The following is a 12,777-nucleotide window of genomic DNA, read 5'->3' on the forward strand; positions in this document are numbered from 1 at the left end:
TCACATTTGCGACTTCGAAATAGCCTGTATTTTGTTGTCTGTCCTTTTGTTATTGTAACGGATTCGGGTTCTAGGGCTTGTGCCCTCACCGCTCCCACCCTAGTTCGTGCCTCACTGCACTGGCTCGAACCCAGGTCTTGCCAGCTGAGCTAAAGAAGACCTTTTTTAAGTAAAAAAGGACATACAATGGAAATATGTAAAAAGTATAAGTTTCAGCTTTTAAAATTGTGAATTCCTCTGGATGTGAAGTGTCTATTTCTGTATCTTATTTCATATTCTGTCTCCGTTTATGTATTTCTGGTGTTTAAATAAAAACTTTTTTAAAAAGCCCACCATGCACTATTCCATCCGGGTTATAATTATAAAAGCTGAAACGTATACTTTTTACATATTTCCATTGTATGTCCTTTTTTACTTAAAAAAGAAGTTCTTTAGCTCAGCTGGCAAGACCTGGGTTCGAGCCAATGCAGTGAGGCACGAACTAGGGTGGGAGCAGCGGGGGCACACGCCCTAGATACTGAATCCGTTACAATAGCAAAAGGACAGACAGTGAAATATGGGCTATTTCGGAGTCGCAAATGTGAGATATAGAGCCAGAATTCTGAGTTGCTAAGTCGCAATTCTGAGTTGCTAAGTCGCAATTCTGAGATACTATAGCGCGTTTTTTTTTACTTCCTGGCGGAAATGGGCTTCCATACCTGACATATGATCTCTCGTTTGTTTATTTTACGGATGGTCTTTTCTTTCAAAAAAAAGCTGCCATTTTAATGACATTAGCAATGGGCCCCCCTTAGATCTGGGCCCAGTTGCAGTTGAACCCATTGCACCCCCGTAGCGCCGGCCCTGGGTTGCACAATTCCTTTCTGTACTTCACCTGCTTCACCTTCACCAAACAGAATACATACATTTTGAGTGTAACAAGGTTCAGTGAATGAAAACTATGATCCTGTACTGTGGTATTAATTTTTTCATGTACAGTATACAGTATGTCGTTAATACCAATATCCAGTTTCTAATTAAAACTTGAAGATACCTAGATAATGCATAAATTAGAAACTCTTCTGAAAGAGGTGCATCATTCACATGGAAATAAAAATAAAACTCACTAAATATTTCTGTCAAATGAAAAAGATTGTGTCGAATGAAGTTTGGTATTTTCCTGACGTGTGTTACATGCCCTGCCAGTTCCTCCTTGGGTCACCATGTCCTCGGGGGTGGACGAGAGCAGCGTCAGGAGCATGGTGGCGACCTGCACGGCGGCGAACGCCAAGCCGGAGACCCAGGTGTTGTGGAGAGCCGCTTTCCCCCACGAAGTCGAGGACGTGAACTTCACCGTGAACGAGAACGGCACGATAACCGTCAGGAGCCACCTCTGGGCCGTGCCCACCAGGTCCCTGAACCAGGAGGAGGTGCAGTGTGTCGTCACGCACCCGGCGCTGGAGAAGGAATTGGTCGTCTCTCACAGGCTGGACGTGCGCTGTGAGTTCTGCCCTCCTTCCTCTTCCGGGCAGACCTGTAGACTGGTCGCCCTGTGGCTGTGTGGTTTGGAAGTCCTGTACTCTGTAGCTGCTGGCAGGTTGTGTTTTTGTGTCCTAGTCCACTTGTTTAAAGATACAGACACAGCCACCAAAAAGTGACTGTGTGTTCTTGTCTTCTGAGTTGGCTATCATTACGCTTTGAAAGACAACTTCATATTTAGACTCTACACAATCACTTTCTACGGCAACCTTAAATCACTTTGGGTGCAAATGTCACAAAATCAATATATTAGTCTCAGTCTGCGGGTAATTAATTTGGTTTAACTTGACTTCTTTGACGGTAAATATCTCTCTCTCATAATTTCCTTCAAATAGTACTTCATTTTCAGCCACAACTCATTAAATGATGGTACAGACTGGCCACAAATACCAAGGACTTTTCAAAATAAATTGGGGATGAAGTGGTTGAGAGGCACACAGCTCAGGACAAAGGTTATTTATCCTACTGAGTGCAGTGAAGTTAGTCATTAAGAAATTTGATGTGTGCCATACTACCTAGACAGGCCACTCTTGCAAAATGAGCAGAGGGGTATCAGGAAACCGGTTAGTGAAGCCAACAGTGTTTTTGAAACATTTGCAAGTTGTGTCCGAAAAGGCAGGCAATGTTCATAATTGGACAGGGTCCTGGTCCCTGCTCATAGCTGGTCAGTATGGATGAGAGGTGAAAAAGAAAATGCACCTTCAATCTCATAAAGGTTAGGCTGAATGTATACGACAGATGGTTTTATGGTCAGTCAAGATAAAATAGTTCTAAATGCAAATCCTTAAATTTAGCGTAAGCCCAAGAGACCACATCACCCAGTCAGCACCATCTCAGCTGTCAAGCGTGGAGGTGCCAGTATCATGTTGTAGGGGACAAAATTAGACAAAATATTTCTGTAAACTTCAGAAGTCCTTCTGCAGCTGACATTAGTTGTGTCATCAATAGAGATGAGAGAGCCAGGCCATGATATTCTCTCCGCCAGGCCTCACAGATGAGCTGGTTCTATAGATCACGGTAGATCACAGTAGATCACGTGCGGTTCCTTTGTTTCTCCACACCGTAACCTCTCCAGCACTTTGGTACAGGTTTATCTTGGTCTGCGCTGCCTATAAAACTTTGCTTGCTTGGCTAGTATTTGTAGTTCCAATGCATGGTGGAGTTCATGTCATGTTCTGGGCATGCATGGTCACCTCTCTCACTTCCATGTCTTTCACTTGAGTGTGTAAAACTTTACAGAAGTATTTTAACTGAAGCAAATGGCCTTTAGACTGTTTTTTACAGAGCATAATTTAAACATTAGCACGGTATTTCTTTTATGTAATTCAGCAACGTGTCTTATTGATTTATAATATCACCCTTCTATATCTAAAAGCTATGATATCTGAAGTGTGATAAATAGTAAATTAGCTTCAATTTAAGACCTGAACCAGGCTCCTGCTATGTTCTGCTGCAGAGATACAGTATAACAAATGTTTAAGGGGGAGGAAATTCCAGGCGGACATTGGCTAAATGTGTCACTGGGAATAAGAGGTACTACAGTATTGTGTTGGTTGAGTAAACTATTTGTCAGCTATACTTTCCTTATGTACTATTTAATTTCTAAAGTAGCAGTAGAAGTGATTAATGACTTAAATTACAGGGTTGCAGTTCTAAGCTCTGCAGTTGTACAGACCCATATGGACTTCTCAGGGAAATGAAACCAGAAATCTTTACCGAAGCTACAGCAAACCTCATTTGAAGGTGTTGTGGTGTCTCCTGGGGAGAGTTTATGTAAATGACGGTAGTACTCACACCACACTTTCCTTTCCTGAGATCCGTGCCGTTTCTTCCTCCAACTGTCTTCCGAATACAGTCCGCAATCCGTTCCCTTAGTCCTGATCCGATCCGATTTCCAAAAGTCCGTAATAAAGCCAATCCGCGATGTATCCTTAACCAGTGTCCGTAATTCAAAACCATAAACCCTTTCTCCTTTCAGTAGTCCGTATTCCTTAGACCGATCCTTAACATGCACCTCTTTCCTCTCTTTTCCTCCAAACCGCATTCACCTTACCAGCTTCCACCCTGTTCACTGCCTCCGGGGCACTTATATTTCGGCTCCTGATGCGGCTCAGCTGTGTCTTGTTGTTTCTCAGGGTAGACCCTTTCCATTTCCTGGTCAGCTGATTCCTTTTGGCCGCCATCTTGCTAAGGTCCATATTTAGTATTTTCAGTGTTTCGTTCCTGAAATACCGGTTAGAGATGACCCTTCCCCAGGTCCTCTTACAGTGTATACTGACTATAAAAAGAAATGTATTGATTTATGTGTGCAGCCAGGTTTTTAGAAAAGGTATTACATTTTTGGATATTGATTACATTTTGAGGCATTATTCTAAGTAATTAATTCATGAATGTGATGCATGTGAGTTATTTAATCTGTTGCATAAGCTCTAAACTATCTGAGTGAGGAAATTGTTTTGGCACAAGTGATGATTAGGTGATTTAATCTTATCAATGTCAAGCCTGGTGAAATTCCAGAAAAACACAGAATGGAACCAATGTGACACGCTTATCAAGAGCACATTGTCTTCATGGCCTCAGTGTGTTGGACATGGGGCTTAGCTGTTGCACTGTTGTCAGCAGTCTGGGTGTTCACAACCAGCGATTTCTAACCTGATGGGATGTTGGAGCCAAACACAATCCACCATCTGGGAGGCCACAGGTCAGAGACACCTCACCCAGATGGATGGAGAGGTCCAAGTGCAAACAAGTCCCAGCATAGAGTGGTCAGTCCTGTACCCCTGGAGTGCTGGTGTGTCTGCAGGATTTCTAGGTCCCTCTAAAGCACCAGCACTCGGAGCTGGGAGAAGCTGTTAAATTGGTCCCATCAAGCCAGTAATGAGTGGATTGAGCTCAGTAAGAGCTGACCTGGAATGAAAGCCTGCAGCTGTTAGATCAAGTTGGGGAAATGGGTTTTTAACTGTAAATTCCTTATTCTTATAGAGCTTGACATTAGAAACTAGGACTGTTGAGTTGTTTGTAAAATCAAAAGTATTTTTAGACACTTACTGGTTAGGGAGTTTCCATTTTCTAAGTGTTTATTACAGGGTGTGCTTTGTCAGAATAGAAAAGCATGTTTACAAAATCGCTTTTGTTTTTGTTTGTTGTTTTAATAGGTTTGTGAATATTTTAAAAGGTCCTTTTTATATTTTGCAACTGTCAAGTGTTTTTACTTGACTTTTATCTTTCTGTAACTACAACTACAATCAGTCTAGGAGCGAAGCTATATTTGGACTGATATCATCTGGCTAACCAGCTACCACTAGCTGTGAATGTGATCATGTGCTATTTTTATTTATTGGCTGAAGGTCTTCAATGTGGAGCGTTACAGCTAAATTGGGAGAAGCATGCAACAGTTAGAAGTGGGACTATAATTTTAGCAGCTCACTGCTTTGTATCTACTTAACAGAGTTTTACTTGGCTAATATTGTGAATAACGTCTTTATTCGTGTCACTTTGATGAATGTGAGCACATGAGTAGTTGGAAATATTCTTGTGAGCTTGGTATTTTCTCAGAACAATAAAGTCAGTTTCTCTGTAATTACTGTGTTTTTGTTTTTCAGACTCCCCGCAGTCAGTAAACATAATACCAGAGCAGACTTCGTCCAACAATCCAGTCTTCCTTTGTCAGGCTGATGCTAACCCTGTCCCAACCAGCTATTCGTGGAATAGGTATGTGTCTCAATTATAGTATTTATTCCTTAATTTTTTAAAATTGGCATATTCATTCAGTCTCACTTTTATATTTAATATGGCAGTCTCTGCCTGAAACTGAATAACCACTAGAATTCAATAAGACCCCTGGGGCTCTCAAAAGGCTTGTTGGGCCTGTAGTCTAGAAATGGTTCACATCTGGACACTTCTGGACTTCCCAGGCGTGCAGCAGCCCCTGTGGCCTTTGTGCAGACGTGTGGGCTTGCAGTGTTGTCAGTAAGAACTGCATCACTCCTCAGCCCAGTGCACTCACACTGCTGTTGGCACTGACTGAGCCCCACACCTGCATGCTCCCAGTAACTCTCATATCTGCTGGTCTAAAAGACCAGTGAGATTACCCAGCAGGCATCAGTTCCAGGGGCTGACGTCACTGTTGCAGGCTCAAGTACCAAATGAGCCCCGTGACATATGTAGGTCATCTTCTCTACTAATGTGCTTAAATAAAGTCTGGATAAGTTACTGACTGCTCAAGTCAGGATGCATACTCTAGAAAAATAGCTATTAATATTAGGATAAAGGTTTTCAGAACTATCGGTCTCTTTGGGGTAGCACAGTGGCATGCAAGTCAGTGCTGCCACCTCACAGCTTGTGGGTCCTTGTGTCCTGATTCTGGCATAGGGAAGCCAGTCTCTGTTCTCCAGGTACTTCGGTTTCTTCCCACAGCCCAAAGGCAGAATCACAGATTGGTGAACTGCTTTTTAGCATTGTAGACCGAGGATGGTCACTTTCTGACTGAAATATTTGCATCTTTTCACTATGTACTTTTAAATATCTGAACATTTGTCAGTTGTTAATAAACAATAATGGTTAACACTGAAGTGTTAATGTGGATTGATGCTCAGGCTGGCAGCCATTGTGAGGCTTATTTTACATTGAATACTTTAAACCTAGACTTCATTTCAGAAAACCACATGTTCACTGTGCAGACTCGATGGTTAAAACAGTTTCCTAGAATTTGTGTTTTTCTGTCTCATTTCCAGAACCGTTAACAAGGTCACACTAAGGACAGTAATGTTGTCTGTGTTTTGTTTTAGAACAACCCAGGCCTTTTCCAGTGACAAAATCACCATCAGTGGGAACAGACTGCAGTTGTTGGATGAGAGCCCTGATTTAAATGGGTTATACATTTGTGAAGTGTCAAACCAGTATGGAAAAGCATCAGGGACATTGTATATACATATAGGTATATAATACAGAATTTACATACTGTTTTCTGTTCTCAAACGTATACTGGACATAGAAAGTAACTTCTCACTTACACCAGCAGTGATCAGTGTAGCACCATGCTGTCGCCAGTCATTAGTTGCCACCCATTACTACAAATGATTAGACCAGACCCTTACTGTTGGACCTCCCATTGGCCTTGGTGTTGTGTCATGACCCTTGCTCCATCATTTCCAGTCTGTGTTTGTCTGAATGCTCAACCCAGCCAGCATTGATAATGCACTTATTCCAGCAGACCACTTACCATCAGAACATAAGAACAGTTAGAAACGACAGACCATTCAGCCCATCTAGCCCATGTGGTAGTGAAGTAAAGGCAGTGTTGCTGGGACATTTGTTGTACATCACAACAATATAACAAAAACAAACCAACAAGAACAAAATTCCATACAGTGATGTTTCAGGAGATCAGTTATATTGTTTGCTAGTGAGAGTTTGATGAAAGGTTTGTGTTATACCTAGGGGCACAGAGGGATCTTCTAGATGGGAGGAGTGTAAATTCCTCTTTCCTATTATGTAAAATAAGGAACATTGTCACAACAATTGTCCCCTTAGTTTTTGTCCATGACAAGTCCTAGGTACTCATAGTCATTGACTCTGTTTATTTGATTGTAATATGTATTTAATTGTAGCTTGGTGTTAATTGAGATTGTATCACCATAATGTAAACAGACTCCTCTCAGTGAGGTAGAAACCACCAGTCCTGGGCTGCATTCAGGAGGCACTTTGTCCAGGACTCTGAGGCAGGAGGTCACCGTCTTTTCATGTTTTTTTGGAAACAGAACTGTTTAAGCTGATTAAAAACAGCATGTAATTTCAGGACAATACCATTGAGTAAAATCCCTTTATTTCTTGATGTCTAGGCAGTGTTACCATCTGCTCTGTGCCCAAGCATCTGATTGACCCTGCAGAGTTAGTAGAGATCTGTGCACTAGCTGGTACTGTACCTTTCAAGCAGAGGCAGGTGGATCAAAGCTGGGACCACTTGATTCTTTCAGTTGGAAGGAGGAAGCTCTGTGGGGAAGCTCAATTTGACCCGAAGTAGGAAGAGGTTAGAGTGGGGAACCATGTCAGCCTGTGGACAGCCTTGGAGGAACATGTAGAGGTTAAAAAAAGAAGAGATGCTGTGCACCGGGTGTTGAAAATGTGCTTTCTTCACACGTTTTCTTACAGCAGTGAAATTAATCTTTGCTCTTATATGCGTGTTATGTCACATTACAAAATTGGCCTCAGTGTTATTTTTTAGTTTTAAAAATTTTCAAAATTAAACAATGATTTATTTTTCCTTAGTTTGAATTCAAGCTGTATGGATGATTGGATTTCATATTGAGCTGTTATGATTAGAAACAACGGCATGACAGCTTACTGGAGCCAGACATACAGTACATTAAAAATGACAGGAGGTCAGTCTACTCTTAAAAAAGTATGAGGCTGCCTTGGATTTAGGTCAGTGATGGTATTCATGGTTAGAGTAGACATAACCACAAATCAGCTTAATAGTACATGAGAGAGGCAATGTTAGTTTGAGAAAAATATGCATCTGATGACCTTAGTTGCCTCTAATTTCTATCACTAATGCCAATTAGCATTGCACAACAATTGTGTAGCTATTTAATAAGAAGCTTATGGGCTGGGGAGTTAAAAATTTCAGAATCACTGTTAACTGCCCTGGAAGCTGCTGGGTTTTTGTTTAATAAAACAATTCTTAATATGTAGGCTCTTTCTGCATTTGTTTCAATGCATCTCCCTGTGCTCAGCTTCTCTTCAGATTTAATTTCAAAGAGCCGTATTATCATGACAGATATATACATTCCTGTTCGCAGAAACAATTGACGGAACATTTACAGGCATTCAAGCTCGGTACTTTATAGCCATAACAGCTAGTTGCATGGAATTTGGTTTGGTAAGCTCATACAATTAAAGGACATAAAATACAAATAAACGACATAAAGCCGATAATAGACAGCATCCACCCAACACATCTTCCCATTCCATTCTAGTCACCCACCAGTAATAAAATAAATAACAGTGAGAGAATAACATTGAGCCCTGCAAAGATTTCTAAGTGAAAGTGCAGAGTTTATGCATCTCACAGCACCCGAGCAGGTGCTGTTACAGAACCTGGTAGTCCTTGTCTTGACAGACCTAAGCCTACCAGTGGGGAGGAAAGTAATCAGGTTGTGCAGGGTGGGAATGGTCAGTAAGGATCTTTAGAGCTTTGCGTTTCAGTCTAGAGAGGGAGTGGTAGCCACAGAGGGAAGGTGGCATTCTAAAGGCAGGGTGGAAGCTCTGTCTAGCTGCTTCTTGTCCTGGGCAGAAGTGTTGCCGTACCACAGAGTGAGGAAGAAGATCAAAACAGTGTCAGTGACATCTGTAAAAGAGGGCCATCCCTTCCTGTGACACTCCAAACGTCTTTAAGTGTCTCAGAAAGAACAGCCTCTGGTGAGCTTTCTTGACTATAATGAATGTGTTGACCTCCCATTTTAGAGTGCTGGAAATGGTGGTGCCCAGGAACTTAAAATTCACCACCACACCTAACCTGAAGCTCCTTTGTTCCACCTTTCGTTTTGATGACATTCAGTTCCAGGTTGTTTAGGCCCTATGAGAGTAGCATCATCAGTGAACTTGAACATTTTGACTGCATCTGAATGCGAATAATAGTCATTTCTGTACAAAGAGTAAAGGAGAGGTGATAAGACAGTGAGAATCTCCTGTGCTCAGGGCGAAGGGCTTAAGAGGTGGTGTCTTTCAGCTGCTGTTTCTTAAACAAGCAGAGGCGTTACAGAGTAAAAAAGAGGATTACAGCATGGGCAATGTATACTTCAAAGCAGAAACCCTCCTACTTGTTTCGGCAAGATTTATTGATACACATCCTGCTAAAGCCTGTCACTTTGCTGTGGACAACAATGGGAACCACAGCTGAAACTTAAAAAAAAAAAATCCTTGAAAAGGAAACGTGTAGCAGGAATGCAAAAGCTGCTTGAGGTTTCCCAACTATCCTTTGTTATGTTTCCTGACATTTGTAAAGTGTTTTTAAAACTGAGAACAGGAGGTACTTCTTTACCCAAGGGGTTATGGGAGTGTGGAGCAAACTTCCCAGCCATGCTGTTGAAACTGATGCTATGGCTTCTTTCAATAAACTTCCCAATGGGGTTAATGAGCCAAGAGGCCTTCTCTGTTTTGTTTTTTGTAATTTAGGTTCCCTCTTCTTTTTTCTTATGTTAACAATAGATGTATCCCCATGAAAACAGACAAATCTAGTAGAGCAGTCTGCTAGCAGATATTAAATATCCCTCTGTTCATTTTCAGCAAAGACTTCAAGAACATCACCTGGGGTACTCATAGCAGGAATTGTGTTAATCCTTGCAGCAGCAGGTGTATTAATATTTACTTGGTACAAACGCAGACGGCAAAAGGAGGAAAGGTAACTGCTTTATACTGATTATATTTTATATTTTTATATTCTATAACTGTAGATGCTTACCGTAAGAAATAAAAGAATACTGATTTCTTGTACACTTTACTTGTTTACACAGTATTACAATGATTCTTGTACACAACACAAGTATTGACTGTAAATGTCTATTAAAAAATTTTCTTTCTCTTCCCATGTTGATATTACTGGTCTTGGACTTGTTTTTCTTGTAGAAGAGAGGTAAGTGTTCCTCTTTTTGCACCCTTCTTCATGTAACTGAGTCTGTATTCGTTTACACTGTATAGCCAGCAGTATTAGAACAGGAGTCTCCTACTGATTATGTGCTAAAAGCTGAGTGACCCACGTCTTGGCCTCAGTGGCTGCTACTACAAATCAGAAAGGTTCCTCCCCAATTACTCATGTGGAAGGATAGCTTGTACATACAGCCATGTGTTGCATAAACCAGTTATGACTTTCCAGTGCTCTGTGTGACAGAGGCTACAGTATGTGCACCCTATGAGTGCCTTAATGTCTCCAATTTACTGCATAGAGACTCTGTGTGAAACACTTGTCCGCTTTATGTTATTTGATTGATGCTAGTGCTGAACTAGGTGTACATAGGTGTCACTTTGGAAAAACTCATCCTCTGTTTATTTCTTTTTCAGTCTAATTACTCAGATGAGAATGAAGGAGATGCCAGAACGCCAATGTCCGCACTATCAAACCAAGGTTCTGCAGTTCCAAGAGATCCACAGGATGATCAGATCACCTCCCACTGATATTGGATTTAGTCAGCTTAGCACTCAGACACAGTCCAGAACAGCTGATATGTCACAAGGAAGAAGGACTTTAATAACAGTGTGAAAAGTCATATGAAGAGGGAACTTACTTGATAAGCAATATATTTAATGTTGAACCTTGTGTGCATTAAATGGTGGTGGAGCCTAATGTTGTTACTTTTATTGTAGTGGTGTAGGAGATATGGGGAGGAGTTTGGGTTTAAGTGTGAGAAAGTTAGCTAAAATGTTTGCTGTGTGAAGAGGTCTATTTGGAGGTGATATCTAATAATAATAATTAAATTAAATTAAATTAAATAATAGTAATTAAAAGTTATAGAAAAGCATGATGTCATTTTTGTTTATAGATGCAAGAAGACACTTATTTATTAATTTCACTAACACTACTTCTCACATTAAGTATTGATGACTGAATATTGTTTGTTTTTTTTAAAGTAATCCATTTCAGACTTTTCAAATTGCGACGGTATCCCCATGTATACTGGGTTTTGTTCTAGCTGAGTTCAAGTTTCCCTAATAATTTAGCCTTAATCAAGCAGGTTTGAGAATTTGTTTTGGAAATTAAAATGGCAGACACTGGAGGTCTCTCCAGAATGAGGACTGACATCTTTGTCTCGTGTTCCATGTGCACTTATATTCGGCTGTTCCAGTTCATGTTCATGTTGTTTTTCTTTATTGGCTTCTTAAAGTGCCAGCTCAATGCTTGCCTTTCCAGTAGTGATGTTTCAGGTCAGGTAAAAAAAGATCGATCTTTTTGCATACTTGCAATGGTACTGAAGCCATTGAGCCCCAGAGCTGATCTGAGAAACTAAGCAAAGGTAGGTTGTTGCTGGGCCAGAGCTTGGTCAGTACTGAAGAGCCAGGTTGCTTCTTTAAATGATGCTGGTGAACCCACAGGGGGTTTCCCCACTGGACAAGAATCGCCAGGCCATTGCCCCAGTAAATTGTCCAGGGGCATCGAGCTGCAGGAGATGATGTAATAGGTACGAATGACAATAGGGATCCTATTACTTGGTCACTAAATATCTCATTGCAGTGTGATTGAGAGTAGAATACGAATTGTTTGGAATTTTTTTTGCTGAGATCTTTATATCCTTCCCCCCTGCCTTCTCTCTTTTAAATGTTGTGTGAAATGTAGATTTAGGTCGTTTTCTGTAATCTAGCTCAAAAGGTACGCAACTTCAATTTTGAAACCCTGTACATTGTTTGCACTGATGTAATGTACAGTGTTATACAGGTGCTTGTCATTAAATGGGACAGATGTACTTTGCAGCTTTGTTCAAATTAGTTTAAATGATGTTATTTAAGTTGTCACGAAGAGAGTCATCATTTCAAGAGTTGTTTTATAACGTTTGTGTTATGCTTTAGCTTTATGGGGAATAATATATTTATTCCTGTGTGTTTTATGTTTTCATAAATTAAACCTGATAATGCTAGCTTTTTAATCTTTCTTATATGCAACAACCTTTTACTTACAGTAAGTCAGTATTGGAAACTCACCAGGTCTCTGCGTCATGTACAGTTGTGAGAAAAAGTTTGTGATCCCTTAGGAATCATATGGATTTCTGCACTAATAGCTCCTAAAATGTGATCTGATCTTCATCTAAGTCATAATTATAGTCTTATTTAACAAACAACACACACAACATTTTACATTGCCATATCTTTATTGAACAAATGGTTTAAACGATCAAGGTCATTGATGGAAGAACACTGAAAATTTGAGGCAGCTCACAGTGAAAATGTCTGTTGTTGATGCTTCTTTTCCAGAGGCTAAGTGCATGTCGGCAGGAATGTTTTCAAAAGAATTTTTCATTCTCCACTCTTAAGTTTGATTAAATTGAATTTCATCTCATCTATCCCTGCACGAAAGTAGTGACTCAATTGTGTTCATTCATGTCGCGCAAGCTCGACTCAAAACAGGCAAAGTAAACTAAGGAAAACTTGGCAATACCTCTCTTTATTCCAAGCTTTGTACTAAATACATCTTATTTGTCCCAGTGCAAAAATGACTGTACAAGGAACCTAACGCATTCATTCAAAGTAAACTAAATAAGGTAAACTTAGCAA

At 40.5% G+C, this 12,777-nt stretch overlaps 1 protein-coding gene across 3 annotated transcripts in view; it reads left to right on the forward strand.

Annotated features, from left to right (window-relative positions):
* Positions 1–12,143, forward strand: part of LOC148676029 (nectin-3-like) — a 34,657-nt gene extending 22,514 nt beyond the window's left edge. The window contains exons 4-9 of one of the 3 annotated variants that reach the window (XM_088600621.1): positions 1,186–1,479; positions 5,121–5,229; positions 6,306–6,454; positions 9,805–9,918; positions 10,119–10,150; positions 10,576–12,143. In XM_088600621.1, coding sequence (XP_088456747.1) covers positions 1,186–1,479; positions 5,121–5,229; positions 6,306–6,454; positions 9,805–9,918; positions 10,119–10,150; positions 10,576–10,689 — 812 coding nt within the window. In that variant the 3' untranslated portion in view covers positions 10,690–12,143. Of the gene's footprint in view, positions 1–1,185; positions 1,480–5,120; positions 5,230–6,305; positions 6,455–7,358; positions 8,207–9,804; positions 9,919–10,118; positions 10,151–10,575 lie in introns of those variants that run through there. The other 2 variants (XM_088600604.1, XM_088600612.1) reach the window with 2 other exon arrangements.
* The last annotated feature ends 634 nt before the right edge of the window (positions 12,144–12,777 follow it).

Source organism: Lepisosteus platostomus, chromosome 2 (assembly GCF_059453375.1).
Source record: "Lepisosteus platostomus isolate fLepPlt1 chromosome 2, fLepPlt1.hap1, whole genome shotgun sequence".
Classification (NCBI taxonomy): Eukaryota; Metazoa; Chordata; class Actinopteri; order Semionotiformes; family Lepisosteidae; genus Lepisosteus; species Lepisosteus platostomus.